Raw genomic sequence first — 17,491 nt, forward strand, 5'->3', positions numbered from 1 at the left:
ACCCCTGACTACCTATCTTAAGTAGCTGTTCCTCTATTATTCTTCTATCTGAATTCTTTATTTTATAGAAATTATCATAATTGTTAATTTCTTATTTGTATTAGTCTACTCCATGAAAGTGTAAGCTTCATAAGACATGGGACAATATATATCTTACCTTTCATTGTATTCACAGCACCTAACAAGACATGCAATAAATATTACTGAACCAATTATTTAGGCAGGACTTTTTTTGTGACACACATAATTTTTAAATCCTGAGACAAAAATAAAAGGTCCCTGAATTTGTAGACTAGTATAATAACTTAGATTGCTCAAGTCTTACCTTAACTATAAGCTAGCTGTGACATTTTGCAAGTCTCTTAAAATTTCGGGGCCTCTGATGTCACATAATTTGAAAGGCAAGGAGGCTGAATCAAATGAGCTCTTAAGATTCTGCATGGCTCTAAGAGTTTTGATTTTATAATATATAAAGAATTTTTAAGTATTAGATGATAATGGCACAAAACAACATAAAATTGAGTAATCATTCAATTTTTGGAAGTCAACCCAAGCATTAAAACCAATAGTAATAATACTTGCTCTTCATGCCATTGAGCCATAAATAACATATGCTTGGCGTACTTTCCCATAAACTGTTTTCTAACACAGTATTCAAGGATCATAAATCAGGAGAAGATTGATATTATTTCCATTTGAATAAATATGCTTTAGAAGTAATGAGTAAAGTTACATATACTACAGTAACACTTAGTGTTGTATTAAAATTATACCATTTCAAGTGGTTGGTTTTATTCCTTTTACTCTATTTTTTTAAAATATAATTCTACAACAGCTACATTTCAACTGAGACCTGCATCACTTATATAAACTAAAACTTGACTCATTAGTGTGAATTTAATGTCACATAAAACCATTCTTGAATCAAAGTTATCAAATGATTTCTTATATTACTTATTTTTTCCCTGTTACGATAAGATGTTTTAGAGACATTTATGTTAAACTCAAATTTAAAGGTTTTAACTTCAGTTTCTTATTATGTTATATTTCAACCAAACAAATAATGCTTTCTGTTAGGTAAAAATTCAGTATAATTGCAATAATTCATGAGTACAAATACATAACTTATAGGATACTTATAGCATTTGTGAAGAGCTGTAGTTCTGTTTTATTGTTTTATTACTTCCAATTAACAGTATATGAAGCTAAAAAAGTACTGCCCAGTAAAAAAATTATAAATTTATTTCTAAAACTGGATTAAAATTGCTTTCAGTTATATAAGTGTACTTAAATACATATGTAGATATATACAAATACATATGTAGATTTATACAAATACATACACAAAAAAGGAAATGTTTATGAATTACTAAGAAACTGAAATGCAAACATTTTCACTAGAATCCCTTTCAGGTTATTTGTTTAGCAAAATATTTTAATATATAAGTCAAAGACAAACTTCAATCCTACTAATATCTGAATTAATGAGATTTCACAATGACGGCTTAGTTACACAAATGTAGTTATTAACATTTTCAAGATTATGCCATGAAGCTAACAATAAAAACATCATGATAACAAAGGGTTAACAGAATTTGGGTTAACTAAGACTCCTCCCCTGAACTGCTTGACATACTTACCCCTTTTTAACTTACTCTTATAAGAAGATTTTTAAAATAGTAAGATCAATCTGATGCTGTTATCAAAAAGATATATACTGTGGAGTCAGGAATTCATGGATTTTCTACCACTGACTAAGTATGTAATTGTAATTTTTTAACTAAGTCATAAAGGGAAAATATAGGCAAATACACCAAAGGTGTAGCGAAGATAATATTCAATGTGGTAATATATATAAAACATCTGGCATAACATGTGGGACAGAGTAAAAACTCAATAAACGTTATTTCCCACATATTTACCACCCTTTAAGGTCCCTCTCTTATACCCCAATTTTCATTTCCTGATAAATATAAATAGGTGTAGGAAAATGAGTCATATTCATTATGTAGAGAAAGAGAGAGTCAAAGATTTGAGTCAAGAAAATAGAGCAAAAAAAAAAAAAAAATCCAAGAATCTCATAATTTCTAGATTAAGGTAACACGTAAAGATTGTCCCCTCCAACAATGTATAGTCAGATATGCTGGTGAGAGGATCAGCCACCAAATGGTCTTTCTTTATAGCCACTAAATTTTAAAACAGGAGTAATTTATAATGTATACATTTATAGAACTGTAAAAAGTAAAACAACTTGGTCTTCTGTAAACATGTCAAGAAATTATCCCAAAACACAGAAAAGCAAAATATAATTCTTTTTTTAATTTCATATGTGCAATGGCTGATAAATTTTATTTTTATAATCCAAATAGAATCTTCTGTTGATGCAATACTGAAATTTTCCATATTTATTAAGGTAATGCCCAGAGCAACTCAAATTTTCTTGTTCTCGTATTTAAAAAGCTCATGGACTCCAATATAATATTTAATGCCAAGTTATAAAAAGAGTCAGAGTATAGGTGGGAGAGGTGGGCCCCTAATATTCTGGGCTGTATAATAGAATAGATGGTGTTACCACTCACTGAAAAAAGGAATACTAACAGTGAACGGGCTTGAACTGGTGTGGGTGTGGGGTGTACTGAGATTTTTTTTTTTTTTTAAAGATTTTATTTATTTATTTGACAGAGAGAGATCACAAGCAGATGGAGAGGCAGGCAGAGAGGGAGACAGAGAGAAGCAGGCTCCCTGCTGAGCAGAGAGCCCGATGCGGGACTCGATCCCAGGATCCTGAGATCATGACCCGAGCCGAAGGCAGCGGCTTAATCCACTGAGCCACCCAGGCGCCCCTGTACTGAGATTTTTAATTCAGTCTTAAACATGGGAAATTTAGGATACTTTTTTTTTTTTTAAGATTTTATTTATTTACCTGACAGACAGAGATTACAAGCAGGCAGAGGCAGAGGGAGAGAGGGGGAAGCAGGCTCCCCACCAAGCAGAGAGCCCGACATGTGGCTCGATCCCAGGACCCGGAGACCACAACCCGAGCCAAAGGCAGAGGCCCTAACCCACTGAGCCACCCAGGCGCCCCTAGGATACTTCTAAGACATCTAAGCAATCATGTCAAGTTGGCAATTGACTAAATGGCATTGAGGTCAGAGGAAAAATCTAAGCAAGAGTAATAAATTTGGGTCATCTTCAGGAAACCATCTAGGGAGCGAAGAGGAAGAGAGGAGTACAAAGCCTTGAGCCATTCCTCGAATAACTCCAAAATAGATTGGCTTAGTGGAGGAAAATGAGATTATAAAGAAATAGCCAGAAAGAAAGGCAAAAGATCCGGTCCCAAAAACCAAGGGAAAAGAAGAAATATGTAGTCAACAAAATCAGATACTGAGAGGAGGTCAAGTAAGACACTTGTTAAATTTAGCAATGAATAGGTCACTGGATATCTTACAGACAGTGGTGACAGGGCAGAAGCTAGGTACGTGGGATGAGAACTAAGTGGGAGTTGAAGAAATGGTGAAAATAATGACTCTTAGAACAAATATGAATAAGAAAACAGAAGGTAAAGGCAGTTTGGAGGATATATGAATACAGAAGGGTTATCTGGGGTGGAAATTGTTTTTAAGAGCCAAGACTTAATCGTATTTAAAAAGTGAGCACTGGACCCAATTGAGAAGAAAAGGTGAACATAATATGATAAATAATTTAAATTCTCTGAGAAAGTATGAGATGACAAGATACCAAAAACAGGCGCAAGAAGTGGACTTAGGACAAGGAGAAGTTCCGCTCTGGAAGCAAGCACAGAGAATGGGTACAAATGCAGTGGATGTGTATATCTAGTCACAGAAAATAAGGGAGTTGCCACCTGATGATTTTAATTTTTTTTCTGTAATATAGATAGAAGAGGTCCATCTGCTGCCTATGATGGGGGAGATGAGAGGATACGAGATTTGAGAGAATAACTGAGAAGTTATGTAGAAAGAGCAAGTAAGACCAGAGAAATCTGACATATCACAATTTCCTTGAGAACATTGATAAGCCAGTGATGAGAAAATGATAGCAAGAAATTTATATATACTCCAGTCAGGAGTAGGGAAACCATACTAGTCACACACCTGTTGGAGATGCAAATAATAACTATAACCAGAATATAAATTTTAAATTATAGATCAAAATGTAAACGTTAAAACAGCAGAAAATATAATTAGTGGTATCAGTGAAAACAACAGTATTCCCACGCAAGTAAAGTTTAAAAATCCAGTAGGATATTTACAGATCCAGAAATCAGCAAGAAAAACAACAGTAAGACAGAACAGCACAGCAAATCTTAAAGGGATTTTTATAAGTGAAGCAGACTGCTATTTTCTCATAAGTGTGTTTGCTTCCTTCTAACACAGAGAAGCCCATTTCTAGGTAACACTGATCTGCTACTTTCTCAACAAGAAATGCAGAGTGAATCTGGTAGACACTGATGAGGGGAATAGAGAAAACTTTTAACAAGATTTTTCAGAAAGTAGTTCAAACTGTTAAAATATTGAGACATGATTGGTATCCTACATTGACAAAACCCAGATCAGTTTTCCAGAGTCCTAGAAAGTAACTCAACAACACCAAGTTTTACACTTAAAATGAAATTTCAGCTTCTAGAAATTTTACATCCATGACAATATATAACTGAAGTATTCCGTAAAAATAAATCAATTAAACTTTCTTCCTTCAAATTATTTTTGTTTTACTCACTCAGACTTCTTTTCACAGGTCTTAGAAGATTCCTCAATTCTCTTCTCTAGTTCCAAGACAGCCTCCTCCTTGTTTAAGAGCATCTGCTGTGTCTGTGTAAGTTCCTCTGCTAAAGCTTTCAACCTAGAATGAACAGTTTCCTCATCATCAATCAATAAAGTCAGTTACACTCACTGTATGCCCACACCCTGAGCATTCATACATCTAAGATGGTGATTTCCAAAATGGTAGCCACATGTAATTTAATTCAAAATAAAGTAAAAATCCTGGGTTGCATTAACCACCTTTTGACTGCTAAACAGACACATGTATCTAGTGGCAACCTTACTGGACAATGCAGAAAGGAATATTTCAATAATCACAGGTAGTATTGCAGAGCAAGTCTGAAAGTCTTAGTAATTAAATAGAAAAAGAGAAACAGAAAATTAAAAAAGAAGAAAGGATTTAAGCAAATAAATACCCGTACAGTCCCAGGAGGAAGGTATAGAGAAAAGACCATAGTTTTTGTTTTCAGACAAACATGTATTTACATTTTGGCTTTCCTACTTTTAACAACTGGTACTTAGTAGGTACTGAGTAAATGGCATCTAGTATTTTTGGCATATGTTATCTCATTTAATTCTCACAACAACCAATGAGATAGATAGTATTATCCATATTTTAAAGAAAAGAAAGTGAGGCTCAATTGAATGGGCAATTTAAGTGGATAGTAAGCTATTTCTTTTCATATAATATAATAATGCTTTACAGGTATTTTCCATATAGGTATTAACAATTAAATAGACAAAATTAATATGTACATATAGACCAGATAATTTTGGGCTGCACAAAATGCACTTGTCCTAAATAGAAATATCCCTACCACAAAAACACACACAGCTATCATATCACATTAAAAGTTTTAGGGAGGGCACCTGGGTGGCTCAGGGGGTTAAAGCCTCTGCCTTCGGCTCAGGTCATGATCCCAGAGTCCTGGGATTGAGCCCCTCATAGGGCTGTCTGCTTGGCAGGGAGCCTGCTTCCCTTCCTCTCTCTCTCCACCTGCCTTTCTGTCTACTTGTGATCTCTGTTTGTCAAATAAATAAACAAAATCTAAAATAAAATAAAATTTTTATCATCAGCCTTTTAAAGCAATATATGAAACCCAAAATATACAAAAGAAAATATTTAATAATCCAACTCTATAAAAGTTTAAATTTATTAGAAGTTAAAGAGATGATAAAGAAAGTCAGAATTCAGAGTCAAACTATAAAGAAATATTTGCAGTGCAAATTACAAGCAAAAGCCTTCTTAGAATGGGGCACCCGGTAGTGCACTCAGTTAAGCATCTAACTCTTGGTTTCAGCGCAGGTAGTGACCTCAGGGTCGGTGAGATCAAGCCCTGCACTGGGCTCCCTATTCAGCACAGATTCTGCTTAAGTTTTTCTCTCTCTGCCCCTCCCCACCCTGTTCTCTCTCTCTATCAAATAAATCATCTTTTTTTAAAAAAAAAAAAAAAAAAAAAACAAGCCCTCTTAGAGAATATGACAACCAATTATGAAAATGGACAAAGAACATAATTGGAATTTCATCAAGAAAAAATTCAAATGATCAAAAAGCATATGAAAATATTTACAACCTGACCCACAATTAAATATCTGCAGATGAAATATGCAAATTTATTTTTCATACTAATTTTGGTAAGTATGAAAAAAGGATATAATACCCAGTATTCTCAATATTGTAAAAGGGATAATACCCAGTATTCTCAATATTGTAAAAAATAGTAACAGAAACACATACACTGTTGATGTGACAACACTGGCACAAATTTCTTAGAAATCAACTTGGAATTGTTTTTCAAACTTCAAATTAGAATATTATCTGAATATCTAAAAAAATTAAGACTATTCCTCAACATCTAAAAATCTATCTTACCAAAATACTTTACAATGTACACAAAACTTGTCCATATGAAGGTTCATTGCAACACTGTTTATTAAAAAAAAAAAAAAAAGAAAAAAAAAGAAAACATTTAAGTGTCCATCAACAGGGGAATGGTTGAATAAATTTTAATCCACACAAAGCAGCACATAGTCACTAAAAAGAATGAGGTATACAAAGGTAACTTTCTTCAAAGAAATATTTTTAAATTGAAAGGCATGATGAAGAATAAATATAGCATGGTTCCATTTATATTAAAATACATGTATGTGTATGGGCTATGGACTGAACTGTATCTCCTCAAAATTCCTATACGGAAGCCCTAAGTCCTAGTGTGTGGTGCTTGGAAAGAGAACTTATTAGAGTTAGATGAGTTTTTGAGGGTACAGAACTCATGATGGGATTAGTGTTTTATAAGAGGCGGCACTGGAGAGTTTGCTCAAAATACAGCAATCCAGATTATTTCATTTTTGTTTAGAGTTAAGTAACATAATGAATCTTAATACTTTCTGAAGACATTACTGCAGCAAAAGATAACCTATGTTGCCTATATAATAATGATCCAGAATCAGAAGGAAAAGATAAAATTAATTTTCTTTAGGTTTACATATATTTATAAGAAATTTACTTCAAATCTAGGGGCCCTGGGGTGGCTCATCAGTTAAGTGTCTGACTTCAGCTCAGGTCATGATCTCAGGAGATTGAGATCAAGCCTTGAGTCAGGCTCCCCACTCAGCAGAGATTCTGCTTTTCTCTCCCTCTTTCCCTGCCCCTCCCCCACTCATTCTCTCTCTCTCTCTCTCAAATATAAAAATAAAATTACATCAAATATAATATAATTATATTTATCATATATAATAGTATATATTATATATAACATATATAATATATAATATATTTAAACATATATATAAATAAATTTATATCAAATCTAGTAAAATTGCATTTTTTCATTTGATGGTGATAGAAACTTTAGTTATCTGGAAAATACACTTTTGCAGAATAGTTCATATCCTCACTACGAGATTAAAAAAAAAAACCTTACTATATTAAAATTCAAGCACATTCTCAAGAAAGCTACATTTCAACTTCTGGTTTCAAGTTATTTATTAAACACTTATAAATAAACAGATAAATAGTACTCACATGTAATGCTTTGCTGTTACATGATCTCATGAAAGTCCAGATCACAGGACACTATCTCAGAACCTGTCCCAACCACCTTCTGTCACCCCAGCCTGGAGGTAAGACAGTAAAGACCAGCCTCTCCATACTGTCTTGGCCATGTTACATAAAAGCTGAATTTGATAGAAAGCTCTCTTTACTACTTTTCACTCCTCTGTTTATACCTCTCTCCCCTATACCTTACTGTCATTCTCTTCTCTCCTGTTTAATCTTCCATTCATCTCTTTTCAACTCTTCACTCATTTAAACAAGTGTTTACTAAGCACATTATCAGGCACTGTGCTATACACTAGGGGTATAACAATAATCAAGTCTGGCCTCGGGAAACTTATATTCTAATAGAAGAAATATCAACTTTTTTTCTTCCAACCCTCTTTCCTTAATTCTCTTTGACTATTACTATTTACTTGCCATAGTTTTTTCTTAATTCTTCTCACTGTACCATATGGTCCACTCCATCTTGAAATAAATACATAGTCCTACTAAACTGTAAGATGCAGCATGATGGCTTACTCTCCACAGTACATCCCTTACACTTAGCACAGTGTCTTACACATAGTATGTGCTTAACTAAGTTCTCCACGTCTTGTTAATCTAGAGAAATCCACATATGAAGCTTTTTTTGACAATTTCCTAAGCTTCTTTTGACAATTCCCTAACTCTCAAGATTGCCCTGATCCTATCATTCTGAATTATCTAGAAAATGAAACCAAAGAGCTACCGCAGTGTGGGAACAACATAATTTATTACTTTCACCCACTGACTAATTCTGGAACTAAAAAGATATATAAACCACTAATGCAATGACTCAATGAAGGAAGCTTTAGTTCTATACACAGGAGTCACTAGTACAGGGCTAATAGTCCTTTCATGTAAAAGTTGTATCATCAAGCTAAACATTTTACCTTACCACCTGAGAAAAAGAGAAGTATTTGTGATTATAACTACATCTTTACTACATTTTGAAAAGCACCTTACTCTGATATAATAACAGAGAACAGGTCTAGAACCAGACATCCTGAGGTTTAATATTTACTTAGCTTTTTTAAACTTCTATTTCCTCTGCTAATAAAATGGAAGTCAGTTTAAAACCTTAACTGAAGGGGCCCTGGGAGGCTCAGTGGTTAAAGCCTCTGGCTTCGGCTCAGGTCCTGATCCCAGGGTCCTGGGATCGAGCCTCACATCAGGCTCTCTGCTCAGCAGGGAGCCTGCCTCCTCCTCCTCCTCTCTCTCTCTCTGCTTGCCTCTCTGCCTACTTGTGATCTGTCTGTCAAATAAATAAAAATCTTTTAGTAAATAAATAAATAAATAAATAAAACCTACCTTAAAGAGTTCCTATGACTATGATGCATATTTTTTAAGTTCCTCTTACAGATTTTGAAGCATAACATGTTCTCTATAAATGTAACTTTATATTATCAACCAATTTTATTAGTTTCATAAAATTTTTTTTCAGAGAAGTAACTTTAAATTTTTCCTTCTACCTTTTAAGAATATTTTATTAATTTTAGGTGCAAAAGAATAATGTTGCTCCCAAGGCAGAGGCAGAATTGAATATATTTTAAATAAAACTCAAGGATAGGTTATATTTTTATTATTTATACATTATTCCCAATTGAGGGCAAGTACAATAAAGGAATGCTGTAAACACGCTACATGAAAAATAGAGAAGCCACTGATATTTAAAAGTTTTCCCTTCAAAACAATGTTATTTCCAACAAAGTGTGAAAATTTTCAGTTCCATGAGAAATTAATATAAACTTGTATTTCTTTGTAATCCTTGGTCCAAGTAAAAGAGTAAGTATGCCTATGGGTGTGTGTGTACGGCACACACACACACACACACACACACACGTACATACATGTTGATTTTATGTGATTTAACAGTAGTAATATCATCACAAATCTTAAAGGAAGCAAAAAATGAGAAATCCTATTATTGACCCCTTCATATTTTATCATTTGGACAAATTCAAGGGAAGACATTTGATTGTGGTAAACATCAGAGTTATCTTACTAATTACAGTACTGCCCTCTCTTTATTTGCTATTTTCACTCTGGAAAGGAAGAATGAGGTGAAAGCCAGAGTCCCTACCACTGCTACAATGGACAAGTTTAAGCTACCTTAGACCCCATTCATCACTGCCACTTCTATCAAAGTATATTAAAATCCAAATCTGCTAATATTTTCTCTTCCTTTAGTAATCATTTAGTCTCCTGAAAATATCACTTTAGCTTTCAATGAGAAATTAAATTTGATGCTTTTTATATGCTAAATTATGTGAGTACATGTCAGCTCAATTATGAGAATGGGGTGACCTTGTGATTTCTTTTCAAATTCCCAATTTGCGCTATAACAACTTAAACTCAGAAAGAGAGAAACCTACCCCAGCTTACTAGATTCCGTAAAGGCCTAGAAGAGCTAACAATACTTCTGTTCCAGGTCTGTTCTGTTAGCTAGAATTCACCACCTATAACACTTACCAATGAAGGCCAGAAGGCCCAAGGAAGAAAGAAAGGACACTAAAAGTAAGGAAAGAAGGAGATGAGAGGGAACAGAAAAATAGTATCCGTTGCCCTACTTTTTCCAGCTCCTGATCATGGCAAAAAATTGGTATGTCTTCTTGAGGCTTTAAGTTTTGGATGCCTTAGCACAAACAAAGCGTAACTAACCTTCACATAGTCTTCTTAAATTAAAAAATAATAATAAGTAAGTCTTTGAAGTCAAAACTTTTTAATATTCTAAATTCTTTTTAATATTCTAAATCTCTAAAGATCCCTGGTTGTAAATTCAAAGTGGAAAAGAGAAATGATTTAGAAGAATTGAATTATATGGGGAAAATATTTTCTCTTCTTTACTACCATCTGCCTTAAAAAAACCCAAAAAACAGAAAAACAAACAAACAAAAAGACCTGGGGTGGGATGGATCCAGTGAAAGGGAAAATATTCTCATAATTACAGTTCATGTATAGATGACATAATACATGTCAGGATAGTTTGCAAATTTCAAAGCACTATTCACCATTGTTTGTACACAAATATAATGTAACAGTTCAAATGGCTTATTCTTCACATTTTTATTTTTATTTTTTTAAAAGATTTTATTTATTTATTTGACAGAGAGATAGAGAGCCCAAGTAGCAGAACAGCAGGCAGAGGGAGAGGGAGTAGCAGGCTCTCTGTTGAGCAAGGATCCCAATGTAGGACTCGATTCCAGGACCCTGGAATCATGACCCAAGCCAAAGGCAGACGCTTAACCAACTGAGCCACCCAGGTGCCCTATTCTTCACATTTTTAAATTAAATATGTTACACTTAAATAATTTTATGCAAAACAGTTAAATTTCATGAGACTGCCTTAAAAAAAAAACCTCATAAAACTGACATAAATACTTTACATTTACTGAATGCCAACTACTTTTAAACACTTTATAAATAAGGACTTAAATCCACAACATTCTTAAAACAATATTATTATCTCCATTTACACATGAGAAACTGAGGCACAGAGATTAAGGATTTTGTCCAAGGTCACAGAGCTGGTAAGTGGAAAAACATAGATCCTGAGTCCATGAACTTAATAACTAATATCCTGTTTTAGTAATTTCATACCATAAAATTTATCTAATATATATGCTTCAACAAGTACACATAGATATAAACACAAAGATATTTATTGAAACACTGCTTGTAATCAGAATCACCAAAGGTGAATTCACTGCAATGCTAATGACACTTAACCTTCAGGCACCACACTTGCAAGATCTCGACCCAGACTCTGCACTTATTTTCATATTTGTAAGTCACTATAGTTTTTTTTTTTGAAGATGCCCCCTACACACACACACACACACACACACCAATTTTATATGCTTCAGCCTCTACAAAACCTGTATCCACCCCTAACAACAGGAAAAAACTGGAAATAAATGGCCATCTATAAATAACTACATTAAATAAATTTTATTACATGTAAGCAATAAAATACTGTACACTATTAATATTTCATATATATTAAGAAAAGAGGATAAGGCAAAAAAGTATGCATAGAATAAGCCCATTTAAGTCAAGAAAACAATTTATATACATGGAAATGCTTATATATACATTCTGGAAAGATACATGAACCTTTTTCCACCAATTAACACCAGAAGGTACAAATGGGGTCTATCCATAAAAAGGAAAGCTTTGATTTTCACTGTACACACTTTTGTAAGATTTTATGGATTTTATCATTTGCAAGCATTAGTTGTATACTTTTTAAAGACTTAATGTTATTTAAAGACACAAAAGCCAAAAACAATTGTAGAAAGTAACAAGTTTTCAGTACTTACACAGTAACTTTCCTATTCTCAAACCATTGGCCATCACTATCTAAATCTTAAAGCACTCTTGCAGAAACGTAACTTCTTTAAAAATTATACATTATAAACTTCGAATACTGTCACATTCTTGTGACATTTGGGTTAATTAAAAAATAAATAAATAAATAGAAAAGGGTTACACAGCTGCCTGAAGTAATTTTTCAGACATCTCTTTTTCTCTATGACTGCAATATAAATTGAAGAAATAAAACATTTCTTATGATCTCTTTCTTAAAATATAACTGTAGCAGCACAGCAATTTATGGGTGACCTTCTATACCATGACACAAATCTTTATTAGCTCTTCTCAAGATTAAACAGAAAATAGCTCTTAATCAACAAAAGTTGTGAGCTTCTATTAAATGCATTTATCTCCTAAGACACAAACTCACCCACCCCAACCGAAAAATCCACCTGCCTTCTTCCATGTGATTTCTCTGTGTCCCTTATCAATATATCCTTTTAACATGTCATCTGCCTTTTAATATTTTACGTATTTCCAAATATTTCCCAGTCACTCATTCAAAAAGTATTCCCCTAACATAACTGTAGTACATTTTCAACCAAAGACCAAATTTAAACTATGACTATAAATGAGAACAGCAAAAAACAAACTTGATAAAACAACAATCCTGCTTAAAATGTGAGAATACTGCATTATTTATCATTCTACTGACTGACAAGGTTGATTCAGTCTGATGGGTTAAATTGGTATCATTGCCTCCAACAGGGTCAGTAACATTTTTCTAGAAAATAAGTATTTTAGGGTCTGCCATCAAGAGGCAAAATCAAGGATATTATGTAGGTATTAACACAACAAAAGAGAAAACAAATATAAGTATCTTACTGAAAATTTCAAAATATAATATTAATTGGGTACAATTCATTGTAAGACTAGTGTATCAATGAGAAGGATAGAAATCTTCCGAAGGAAATAATTTTTCCCTTCATTGCGGTTCAAAGTTAGTGCTCATCATAAAATCAACTGTAAATGTTCATTTGTTAAGGCAGATATATCATGAGATTTCATGTTTTTCATCTTTGAAAGGATCTTTTCACATAAATGGATACTGGCAATATACCATTAACAGTCATAAGCAGATGACTTTAAATAAGTATATTTACTGCTTAGAAGGCATTTATAAAATTATATTGCATGATTTTTAGCATATCTCTACATTGCAGACTCATCACTCCAGACTCCCACTCCTAGGTGGGAACTCCTTACTTGCACAGTTGAATGGATTTTTGAAATGCCAAAATACTTGCACAGAGGTCCAAAACTCATTGCTAGAAACGTAGTTTGGGCATAGAAAATACATCAGCTATAAATTGGTGAGAATGGTAACCTTGCTTTATGTTTTAATGTTTGATGGCACAGGAAGTATATACAATAGCCTACCAATACCTGGGATTCAAGAAATGTTAGTTGCCATCTAAATGACTTTACTACAATATAAATCCTGCATATAAGCATTGGCCTATCTTGCAATTTTAGGTCAAATTCATTAGGAAAATATTCAAGTCTTTAGCACAAGCTAATTTTTCTGAAGCTTTTGGAATTCAGTGTTGAATAATAGTAGTTGAGGGAAAATCTGATTATTTAGAAAAATTTCAGTTTTGGCTCTGACCTCAAAAAAAAAAAAAAAACAATAAAACTTTACTACTTCTAACTCATCAAAATCCTATGTAATAGGGCAAGTGAGGGTAGTCAATTCCAGTTTTTGACAAAAATTCATGGACTGATGATGGTCAAGTCCATGAGAACAAATGAAAGTCATTACTGACATTATTAATTTGAGAACACAAGATTAGATTGGATATTTTTCCAAGAAGTACCTGCTTATGAAATACACAATGAATAATCATACTAGGTAAACACCTAACATTTTCACAAGCTTTGCAAATTTGTTCAACTATGCCTCTTTCTAACTCACATATTTTTAACACCATCAGTTTTAACACATCTCAAGAAAGACCACTTCAGTTTGTACTGAATTAGTGTTTTCTCAACCTCTTTGAAAATATTCTTGTCTGTAGTTGAGCCACAAAGACTATTCCTAGAGAGTAATTCTTCAGTCACTTCAGGCTTGCCATTCAGTCCTCAAACAAACAATGACTGAGCAGTTTTGATCACACCTGCTGACTTATCAAGAGACAGGAAAGCCACTTGAATTCATTTATTTTTTTAAATTAACTAATGATGTAGCTTCCAACCTTCTCAACTCTTCAAGGAATGTTCTCACTGAAAGACTAATAGACATAAACAAGTTTATTTTGTCTAGATATATTTCCTATTTCCTTAGTTACCACAGTGAAATACTAATTAATTCACCACTAGTAAATTACTTTCCCTGTTTCGATAACAAATGAGCCACCCAGAAACTTATTTTGGTTGCGTCCTTTTCATATTTTTCTGAAGAAAGTCTGCTGTGATGAGGTAGTCCATTTTAAATTTTATAATTTTCCTAACTAATGCTCTCCTGTGAGTTAGTGATACTGAAATGAGTATTTAGACTGACAATGCCAACATATATTATATCATTTTATTTTTTTTTAATTTTATTTATTTATTTGACAGAGAGATTACAAGTAGGCAGAGAGGCAGGCAGAGAGAGAGAGAGAGGAGGAAGCAGGCTCCCCGCCGAGCAGAGAGCCCGATGCGGGACTCGATCCCAGGATCCTGAGATCATGACCTGAGCCGAAGGCAGTGGCTTAACCCACTGAGCCACCCAGGCGCCCCTGTATCATTTTAGTACAGCCATAGTGTCACTACGTAATAAACACACTACTGTGCCACTTAATTCAATAACAAAATAATACACACTCCACTATGTCTTATCTTGATAAGCACCGCAGTAATATATATTGTATACCTGAAATGAATATAACACTTACATGTTAATTACACTGGAATTAAAATTTTTAATTTTTTTAAAAAATTTTAAAAAGTAAAATATTCAAAATCTATACTCTTTTTTTTATTTTGACATAATAGGAATGGGCTGATAACAGAAAGTCATTCAAATGCTGTAAGACAGCAACATGTGCGGCAGTCAAAATGCTACTGAGTTCGAACGGTGTCACTGTGGTCTGTAGTACACCAAGCAGCAGTGTGAAGTGAGGAGAACACCATATATGGTCTCTGTCAAAAATACTCAACTCTGTCATTGTAGCAACGGTAATAAATAAATGAATGAGCATGGCAGTGTTCTAATGATCCTTTATTTATGTACTCTGTTGTTTAATATTCACATGATCATTATGTGTCACAAAATATGTTTCCACTGATTTTTTTTAAACATTTAAAAATGTAAACAGTATTCTTAGCTCACAGCATAAAAATAAGTAGCAAGCTGGATATGGCCCACAGCCCATAGTTTGCTAATTCATATCCCATAAAATCCAAAAGAATGACTTTCCCACATAATTACCATTCTTCAATTAAGAGATCTTATTTAGGGGTGCCTGGGTGGCTCATCAGTTAAGCATCTGCCTTTTTGGCTCAAGTCATGATCCCAGGGTCCTGGGATCAAGCTTCCCCCTCTTACCCTACATCAGACTCCCCACTCAGTGGAAAGCCTGCTTCTCCCTCTTCTCCCTGCTTGTGTTCTTTGTTGCTATCTCTCTCTCTCAAAGAAAGAAAGAAAGAAAGAAGGAAGGAAAGAAAGAAAGAAAGAATCTTTAAAAGAGAGAGAGAAAGATCTTATTATACCCCATTATAAAAGCTAACCACATTCTGACTTTTAATTTTTAAAAAATGTACTAGGAAACACAGGCTTGAGGTTGGGCTTTAGTTAGAACACAAGACTATTTGGGGCACCTGGGTGGCTCAGTAGGTTAAAGCCTCTGCCTTCAGCTCAGGTCATGATCTCAGGGTCCTGGGATCGAGCCCCACATCGGGCTCTCTGCTCAGCAGGGAGCCTGCTTCCCCCTTTCTCTCTCTGCCTGCCTCTCTGCCTTCTCTCTCTCTCTCTCTCTGTGTCAAATAAATAAATAAAATCTTAAAAAAAAAAAGGAACATAAGACTATTTAACACAATCTTTTAGAATTCTAATATATGTACTACTGATAGGCAGAATAACATAATAAAAGAAACCTCATTTCAAATCAGAAAACTGAATCAAAAAAGACCTAAGTAGTACCATAACGCCTCATCATTCTATTAAAATTAACCTTAACTCCTCTTTGGGCAGACATGTTAATGTTCACCTTGTTTTGAAATAACTCGGTATCTTTAATTTGCCTTAATTAAACTACTGATGTGCTTGTTCAGAACTCCATTTACCTGCTTTAAGTTTGCCACAGATTGCAGATGGATGCCTCATCTATCCCAAATGCCAAAACTAATGTAATAAATACTTACATATATTTTTTTCTAATGTTCAAAATTTTATAGACCTGTCCTCTTCAAGTTATTCAGATGAGCTAAAATTACTGAGTCCCAAATTATTCAATTAAATAGTGATTAGATGAGAGCAAATATTTGCATATAGCATCTTAATAAATGGATGATTAAAATCAATATAGTATCTTTTCTAGAATTTTGCAAAGAAGAGTGATTTAAAACAGAGGCAGATGAGGAAAGAGTGATGAAGGGGAAGAAAACAGGCTGTAGCTCACAGAGACAAAGAAAACAACCTCAGATTGCAGCTTGAAGGTAATACAGCTAAAATGCATGTGTGATGGGAAGTGTACAATTTCAGGTGTCCAGTGCTAGAAATTACTGGAGGCTGAGGAAGCGGCCCTCTACCACACCATGATCTACTTGCAAAAAAATTTCCCATAAGTAGGCAATAAACAATCTTACAAATACATGAGTTGAAGTCTCTATATACCACACCTTTATCAATGTAGCTGATACAAAATTATGAGAATATGATAAAATGTTTCATGGCACATATTTAGATAGGTAGATGCAGTAACTTTGCCATTTAGATTAGATTTCCAACAAGCCTCCTTTTGGGTATGAATAATAGTTATGTAATAATGTCAGAACCTCTTACATGTAGCTGAGAAAACTCTGCATGACACCGTAAGTGGGAAACAAGAATAGAAATTATTAAATATATGAATAAATTTCTGCTAATAAAAATGACAATTTGTATGTTACATTTGGGAATTAAAAAAAAAAGCCCCCTCCAAATTAAAAGATGTCTTTTTATGAATAGCAAAGTGAAAAATATAACCTTAGGGAAAGAGGATCTACTTGAACTTCAAATACCTTACAATTTAACACTGACCCAGAAGTATGGCAGAGGAGAAGAAAATACAAAGAGTCA

At 33.8% G+C, this 17,491-nt stretch overlaps 1 protein-coding gene across 6 annotated transcripts in view; it reads right to left on the reverse strand.

Annotated features, from left to right (window-relative positions):
- Positions 1-17,491, reverse strand: part of FER (FER tyrosine kinase) — a 468,361-nt gene that overhangs the window by 342,348 nt on the left and 108,522 nt on the right. For all 6 annotated transcript variants that reach the window (XM_032335588.1, XM_032335590.1, XM_032335589.1 and 3 more), the window contains one exon: positions 4,738-4,860. In XM_032335588.1, the coding sequence (XP_032191479.1) occupies positions 4,738-4,860 (123 nt within the window). The remainder of the gene's footprint in view (positions 1-4,737; positions 4,861-17,491) is intronic.

Source organism: Mustela erminea, chromosome 3 (assembly GCF_009829155.1).
Source record: "Mustela erminea isolate mMusErm1 chromosome 3, mMusErm1.Pri, whole genome shotgun sequence".
NCBI classification, from domain to species: domain Eukaryota; kingdom Metazoa; phylum Chordata; class Mammalia; order Carnivora; family Mustelidae; genus Mustela; species Mustela erminea.